Source organism: Haliotis cracherodii, unplaced genomic scaffold, assembly GCF_022045235.1.
Source record: "Haliotis cracherodii isolate W230 unplaced genomic scaffold, xgHalCrac1.p SCAF_13, whole genome shotgun sequence".
Lineage (NCBI taxonomy): Eukaryota > Metazoa > Mollusca > Gastropoda > Lepetellida > Haliotidae > Haliotis > Haliotis cracherodii.
The window spans coordinates 35,496,063-35,505,096 of record NW_027266268.1 but is presented as its reverse complement, the minus strand read 5'-3'; the positions used below and the strand labels follow the sequence as shown (position 1 = coordinate 35,505,096).

General features: G+C 44.6%; 1 protein-coding gene across 1 annotated transcript; it reads left to right on the top strand.

Annotated features, from left to right (window-relative positions):
• Positions 1–919: 919 nt before the first annotated feature.
• On the top strand, positions 920–2,068 carry LOC139458651 (acetylcholine receptor subunit alpha-1-B-like). Its single transcript, XM_071240067.1, has one exon. The coding sequence runs from the start codon at positions 920–922 to the stop codon at positions 2,066–2,068; it is 1,149 nt and encodes a 382-aa protein (XP_071096168.1).
• The last annotated feature ends 6,966 nt before the right edge of the window (positions 2,069–9,034 follow it).

The following is a 9,034-nucleotide window of genomic DNA, read 5'->3' as shown; positions in this document are numbered from 1 at the left end:
AACAGTTGCTGTTAACACGTTCGATCCATAGCGAGGTGGGCTTCGTCGTGATTTTGCCGCTCACTCTTTTACTCATTATTTTTGCAACTACTCTTTACCATGCACTTCCTATTGTCATCATATAAAGTGCATGGACACTCTACCCAATACCATTGTACTTTACATCGTTGGTTCTGTCATGCTGAAATGTGCTATGCTGTCAGAACAGAAATATCTAAGACAATACAAATACAATTAGAGAACATCCCTGACAGTCAGGTTAATGTGATCCTGTTTGTGCATCTAATTGGCCATGCCTGTGTGATCAGTACCCACCATTAAAGTTGTCATCCTCTGTTCCGAGGGTTTTAATGTAGCACGACCGTATGAAGAACGTGAACGTACACACGGACGCATACGCCCACCATTGATTGTCCTGCCACAAGATCAACACTCCACGCAGGTTGCTTGAACAAATGTAATGCAGCAGCTATTGGCATGTTTTTTTTTTATCCCTTCTGTCAGAAGAATATCCCTGTGTGATCCTGTCATCGCCACCACAGTTGAAGGACGTGTAAATGACACGAAGAGAGTCTGTGGTTCTCTTGCCAATATACTGTGGTAGCATTGTAGGATCCTATTCATTTAGTTATATACAGCCCTTAACCTGGGTGTGATTCAAGCGCTGTGAGCCTATCGTGTCGGACAGTGACGTGAAATATTCAATTTGGGAATCCGTTCATCGGTTTCAACACGTGTTAACTGGGACGTCTTCGATCTCATCCTGTGTTATCCATCTGTGATCTTAACATATGACCTGGATCTGCCACCTGTACTTGTTATATGGAACTGTGATCTGAATCTGTACTATAAACCACTGTTACAATTTACTATAAAGCATCATAACTATAAACAAGAAACTGACGTCACGACATAAATGATGCACTGTCTTGTATTACTGTGCTTGTTACTGAACATCTCGACGTGCGATGGCCAAAGAGAGTTGTACGATCATTTGTTTAGCAACCACAGCGCCCTTGTCCGACCAGTGGCCAACGTCGGAACGCCAGTGCACATGACTGTGGGGTTTGGTCTGATTACTCTTGAGAACCATGACGAGATACGACAAGTATTCATCAGCCAAGGCGTTCTGACCGTCACGTGGAGAGATGAAACTCTTGTGTGGTCGCTTTTTGACTTCAATGTGACTAGGATAATCGTTCCAGCTAGTGCATTATGGGTACCAGATCTGATTATCTTAAATGACGTCAATAACAACGGCCACGTTCCCACAGATGTGGTCAGTGTCGTGGTACACTACACGGGCGACGTGATGTTGAGCGTAGGAGGTAGACGCGAAACATACTGTCGTGTTGACGTCACCAAGTTTCCCTTTGACACTCAAGTGTGTCAGATCCGAGTCCGACAATGGGCGTCTATCGATTCCGAAGTACGAGTCACTCCAAAGTCCAGCAACATAGATCTGAGCGAATACAATGGAAACAATGGCGAGTATACCATGGTGCACACGAACATAACGACTGTGACAAATGAGAAAAAACATCAAACAGAATTGCGGTTTTCCGTGACATTTACCCGAAAGAGTCTGTATTACATTCAACTATGTGTTCTGCCTGTTATCCTCCTGTCGATTCTCAATCTCGCAGTGTTTCTCGTCCCGAGCGAGAGTGGCGAGAAGATGACCCTGGGTATTTCAGTCTTTCTCTCCTATGCAGTATTCCTCACCATTATCCACGGCTTTCTCCCTGAAATCTCAGACACGATATCAATATATGGCATCTATCTCAGCGTCATGGTCTGCCTAAAGGTCCTGACCTTGTTACTCTCAGTCGCCGTCCTCAACATACACCACAACAAAAGCCAACAGCCTCCGCCATCTTGGCTTTGCAGAACAATGTCTTGGTACTCGACACCAGAAACAGTAAATAATCCGTTTGTCAATGACACCACCGTCCACTGTGAGTCCTGGCATGACGCTGCCCGCAATGTGGATCGAATGCTATTTTTCACATTTTCTATTGTGACATTGACGGTCACAACTGGTTTCTTTTGCAGTTTCACCACATGACCCTCCACTGTGCTTGATTGTTTTACGCTGCACTCACTGCTCCAACTGTGTCATAGCGGCCTGAAAATGATTGAATATCGGTTAGATAACCCAATGGTTGATATTATGCCACGTAGTGGGAGTCAACCACCACCGATCCATCTTTAATGCAGTTTTGCGGTAAGACATACTATAGCCCGGCTTTATCCAATGTTGTTTCCCTCAAAGTTGCACTTTGTTCACTGGCAATTATCTTGCCTAAAGAATTTATGTTGTTTTATTAAATGATTTGTGTCTTATTGTTTTTACGACAATCAATTAATAAAGTATCGTGTGAAGACTTATTCTTGCCCGGTTTTATTCAATGTTGTCAAATAATTTGTGTCTCATGTTTTAAGTTGACGAACTGTCAAGGAGTTAGGGTGGTTGTATGATATTGATGGTGACTCTTACATTTGACACACGCAAGACATACCCGTAAATAAGAGCGACAAAGCACTTTTACATATCCATGAGGTTGTTACTGTTCAGCATGTTTTTATTACATATAAATGTCAGGGCATATTTGTTGTTCGAGTGAGTGATTGAACGTTATTTTACGCCGAGAGCCTTCATAGAGTGACGGCCAACCTGTATGAACGTTAGAGCTTGCGATGTTTGGCCCTCACTCTATAAAGGGTCACAGTTTTACCTTAAAGATGTAGGCCTAGATCTATACACAGTTATATTTAGTACGTGTGACTTCATGTTTACATTGACAGCCATAGAACAACCAGCTATATCGCGGAATACAATAGTTCCTCAAACAGAGAGGCGACATGAGTGAATGTGTGCACAACTTGCTCTTCAGAAACATCTGACACAACACATGTATTCAAATTATATCACCATAAGATTAGAAAGGTATGTTCAGAAGAACATCAGTAAGTCAGTCACAAAGACAGCGCGTCGTAATACATTTACATCAAGTACAAGACGTCAAAACGGCCGAGACGATAAACGTCACGGGAGAGATTTCGAAAGTTTTAAATGAATCTGTGGTGGTTATATGTTTTAGTCATCATAGATCCATTGGCCGATCGCTGAAAGGTGATTATATACATCTGTCATATAGACACCAAGGTAAATTCATCGATTTATGGAGACTGTCAAAGTCAACCTTGACATGGATCGAGCCGATATTTCGATAGTTTGGATGTGTATTTCGTATTTTTCACAAGGATGGGTCGTAGCGAAGATATTCGTGAACGATCATGCAGTCAAACTCTCTGACGTTTCTTTATGCATACTTACTAACACGCTGGTTCAAGATTAAAGGGTCTAACTGATCAAATAGAACGTATGTATATATTCCTGCTAGGGAATTCCCAGGGTTCCCCCAAGAATGTGTAAGTAGTCTGTCAGTGTTTACGTCATTTCAATAACACGGTCTCGTGACAAACGTATGAACGTCAAATTGTGTCGTTCATACACTTAACGTCAATTTCGCGTTAATGTGACCGACCTCTCGTCCAATGGAAAAGCCGTATATACTTTAAACTTCAAATTAAAAAAATATTATCAACGTGTTATGTATGATTCCAAGTATGTTTTGTAGTTTTGTAATTTCATTATTACTTTACTAAACAACAAACAAACAAACAAAACATAGAGGTCAACACGTACTGACGGTGCAGCATACGACACAGGTCAACACGTGTCAAGGTGCAACACATGACACAGGTCAACACGTACTGACGGTGCAGCATACGACACAGGTCAACACGTGTCAAGGTGCAACACACGACACAGGTCAACACGTACTGACGGTGCAGCATACGACACAGGTCAACACGTACTGACGGTGCAGCATACGACACAGGTCAACACGTGTCAAGGTGCAACACATGACACAGGTCAACACGTACTGAAGGTGCAGCACACGACACATGTCAACACGTACTGACGGTGCAGCACACGACACAGGTCAACACGTACTGTCGGTGCAACACACGATATAGGTCAACACGTACTGACGGTGCAACACACGATATAGGTCAACACGTACTGACGGTGCAGCACACGACACAGGTCAACACGAACTGAAGGTGCAACACACGATATAGGTCAACACGTACTGACGGTGCAGCACACGATATAGGTCAACACGTACTGACGGTGCAGCACACGATTTAGGTCAACACGTACTGACGGTGCAGCACACGATTTAGGTCAACACGTACTGAAGGTGCAACACACAATATAGGTCAACACGTACTGAAGGTGCAACACACGATATAGGTCAACACGTACTGACGGTGCAGCACACGACACAGGTCAACACGTACTGACGGTGCAACACAGGACACAGGTCAAGACGTACTGACGGTGCAGCACACGACACAGGTCAAAACGTACTGACGGTGCAGCACACGACACAGGTCAAAACGTACTGACGGTGCAGCACACGATATAGGTCAACACGTACTGACGGTGCAACACACGACACAGGTCAACACGTACTGAAGGTGCAGCACACGACACAGGTCAACACGTACTGACGGTGCAACACACGATATAGGTCAACACGTACTGACGGTGCAGCACACGACACAGGTCAACACGTACTGACGGTGCAACACACGATACAGGTCAACACGTACTGACGGTGCAGCACACGACACAGGTCAACACGTACTGACGGTGCAGCACACGACACAGGTCAAAACGTGCTGACGGTGCAACACATGACACAGGTCAACACGTACTGACGGTGCAGCACACGACACAGGTCAACACGTACTGACGGTGCAACACAGGACACAGGTCAAGACGTACTGACGGTGCAGCACACGATATAGGTCAACACGTACTGACGGTGCAACACACGACACAGGTCAACACGTACTGACGGTGCAACACACGACACAGGTCAACACGTACTGACGGTGCAGCACACGACACAGGTCAACACGTACTGACGGTGCAACACACGACACAGGTCAACACGCACTGACGGTGTAGCACACGACATAGGTCAACACGGACTGACGGTGCAACACACGACACAGGTCAACACGTACTGACGGTGCAACACACGACACAGGTCAACACGAACTGAAGGTGCAACACACGATATAGGTCAACACGTACTGACGGTGCAGCACACGATATAGGTCAACACGTACTGACGGTGCTGCACACGATATAGGTCAACACGTACTGAAGGTGCAACACACAATATAGGTCAACACGTACTGAAGGTGCAACACACGATATAGGTCAACACGTACTGACGGTGCAGCACACGACACAGGTCAACACGTACTGACGGTGCAACACACGACACAGGTCAACACGTCCTGACGGTGCAACACACGACACAGGTCAACACGTACTGACGGTGCAACACACGACACAGGTCAACACGTACTGACGGTGCAACACACGACACAGGTCAACACGTACTGACGGTGCAACACACGACACAGGTCAACACGAACTGAAGGTGCAACACACGACATAAAGGTCAACACGTACTGACGGTGCAGCATACGACATAAAGGTCAACATAATTAGCCTCAGTTGTTTCAAAGAAAACTAAAATCTGGTATAAAACGTGTAGAACTAAAAATAATGCTGCATTAAATGTAGTCGGCTGACGAAGCAGTACTAGTTTTTCGTACAGTTATATTCTCAACAATGGCATTTGGATCCTAGCTGATGAACACAGTGCAAACTGTTAACAAATAAAATAGTAATATTTTTCATATCTACCTATCTATCTCGAGTTTGAAAAACGTCATCTCGTCAAGTTTCTCTCTGACTACCTGTCACCACTGCAAACTGATGGTACGAGGGTGTTCATTAAAGATTTCCCCTAAACCACTTAGGGTTATCATATGTGGTTGAAATTTCACATGTGTAATGATACATGTATCTATGGGTTATGTCTGAATGTGCAGCACCGAACTATTTATCTTACCACGTTTACAGGTGTTATGATCGAGTAGGGTGTGACAATGGAGCCAGTAGAATAACGAGCAGTGATTAGGTTTCTATATTTGAAAGGTCGCACACCAAAAGAAACTTTCGATGAAATGAAAGCAACTTATGGGGAAGATGCCCCATCATATGACGTTGTTAAACACTGGCATCACCAGTTCAAGTGTGGTCTGACATCTGTGGAAACAGCTGCCATTCCTGGTCGCCCCCATTCAGCCATTGATGAGGACACTATCCATCAAGTGGAGACCGCCATTTTGGCAGACCGACGTATAACTGTTCGCCAGTTAGCACAAGATCAGTGTAGGGTCTGTGGAAAAAATCATCCATGACAATTTGAACATGCATAAGGTGTCTGCACGATGGATTCCCAGGCTGCTCACACCTTTCCAAAAGCAGGAACGAGTCAATTGCTGCTCAAAGGATCTTTTGGACATGTGCCCAAAAAAACAGGCAAACATTTTTGACAGACTTATCACACAGGATGAAACATGGGTCCATAACTATGATCCTGAGACTAAAGTTCAGTCGATGCAATGGAAGCATGTGGAGTCACCCCCCCCCCCCCCCCCCCCCCCCAAAGAAGGCACGTGTCCATCCCTCCGCAGGCAAGGTCATGCCTGTAAATAATCGTGCTTGCACAAAAGAAATCCAGAAAGCATCGGCAACGGTCCACACCATCCGATCCCCTTTAGTTTACAGCCTCTTTTAATACCGGTGTTACTAAAATGTACACGCTTTCAAAATATTTACCCTTATTTAAATAATGATGACTCACTGAAATATCGACCCAAGTCCATTTTATGAACAGGGGGTTAAATCTGGTATTTCCCTGATATTCTCACAATTTTCACGTCGATTTTCTGTATCTGTTCGTCTATCTCAATGAGGGGACACGGGTGGCCCAGTCAACTAAAGCGCCGCGATTCGATGTGCAGAGTTGCGTCCCTTGGGCACGCCAGAAATCTACGATTGTGGGTTCGAATCCCGGTTCGCTCCGATTATGTTTCTAGGTTTTTCAGCACCATACCCGTGCGCGTGGGTTTCACCGAAGTGGTAAATGTCTGAGACCTGCATCACTTCGGGCTTTCCTTCCACATGAAGCTGACACGCCGTGATATAACTGGATTACTGTTAAAAGCGGCGTTAAACCCAACTCACTCACTCACTATCTCAATGATCTCGCAGTCTCGGGCTTAGTTAGGGAAGTTTCGTAAAATCCTCCTGCCCTCAATTCGAACAGTGGACGGGTGTCTTATAAATAAATATGTGTAGTTTTGTAGATTACTTCCCTTACTTCCTTTCGGCAACCAAATATTTCACAAATGAGAGAAATATGTACATTTGTGTGTTCTTTCCTCAATCTCACATTGCGTGAGGTGTTATTTTTACTAAAAAATATATTGATATTGGTACCACTTTTTCAACCACTCAGAACGCACGACATAGGACGAAGCGAAACGTATTTTACCTAAGTATTTTATCTCGTTTGGTGGATGGGGATGAGGCATTTCTGGTGATATTTCCTTTATTCAGAGATTTGAGGAAACTATCCATGCAGAATTTGTTGAGGTTTATTCTAGAATGATGTCCACAAGTTTAAAACTTAAACTTAAACTGTGTTGTAAATGGGGTAGTTTTAACAGTAAACGACCCGTGACAATTCCGGGGAAGAATAGGTCCTCAGCAACCCATGCTTGCCGTAAAAGGCGACTACGCTTGTCGTAAAAGGCGACTAACAGGATCGGGTGGTCAGGCTCGCTGACTTGGTTGATGCATGTCATTGATCCCAATTGCATGGATCGATGCTCATGATATTAATCGCTGGATTGTCTGGTCCAGACTCGATTATTTACACAGATCGCCGTCATATAACTGGAATATTGCTGAGTGCGGCGTTAAACAACAAACCAACCAACCAACCAACACATTTGGTAAACAAGCAAATAACTACAGTAACTACTACTACTACCACCAATGGCGATTCAGGTGGTGGGGCCGTCGGGTGCTTTGTTTTATTGTTAACGCCGTACACAACCATAATCAAGATACATGACGGCGGCCTGTAAATAATCGAATCTGGACCAGACAAACCAGAGATTGATATAATGAGCAGCGTACGTCCCAACCGGTCGGGTACGTGGTGCGATATCGATGGCACGCAGTGGATTTCAGCGTTCGGTTGACACGCTAAAGGCCCGCGTTCGACTTACCCGGGTACCCAAGGGCACAGTCTGTGAAGCCCACTCGGGTGTCACTCAATTAATGTTGCGAAAACTGAACATACTTAGTCACTGCTACTGAAGGGGCGGTCGGGTAGCCTAGTGGTTAAAGCGTTCACTCGTCACGCCCAAGACCCGGGTTCAATTCCCGACATGGGTACAATGTGTGAAGCCCATTTCTCGTGTCCCCCGCCGTGATATTGCTGGAATATTGCTAAAAGCGGCGTAAAACCACACTCACTCACTCACTGCTACTGAATCAACGATACGTTTATTTGAGCATGTGTTTTACGCTCATAGTTGACGTAAAGGTACATCAGCTCTAACTTATTGAAATGTGATTTCTATTACCGATAGTCCTGCATCATGACTGAGGAATACCTACACATAACTTGATCAAAACCAATGTTAGATTGTAAAAAAGGCAAATTGAACTGTCCGTGTTCCACATTAGCTCTAACTTATTGAAATACTTCCGATTGTTCTGCATCACGACTGAGGAATATCTACACATAATTTGATCAAAACCAATGTTAGATTGCATAAAAAGGCAAATTGGACTGTCCGTATTCCACATTAGCTCTAACTTATTGAGATAGTGAGTGAGTGAGTTGGGTTTAACGCCGCTTTAAACAGCATTACAGTTATATCGCGGCGTGTCAGCTTTATGTGGGAGGAAAGCCCCAAGTGATGCAGGTCTCAGACGTTTACCACTTCGGTGAAACCCACGAGCAGGGGCTTGGTGCTGACAAGAAGCCACTGTAGTTGAAATGTTTTCGTC

Excerpts from the sequence above, each read along its gene's own strand:
- LOC139458651 (XM_071240067.1), top strand. The coding sequence starts at position 920 with ATGCACTGTCTTGTATTACTGTGCTTGTTACTGAACATCTCGACGTGC.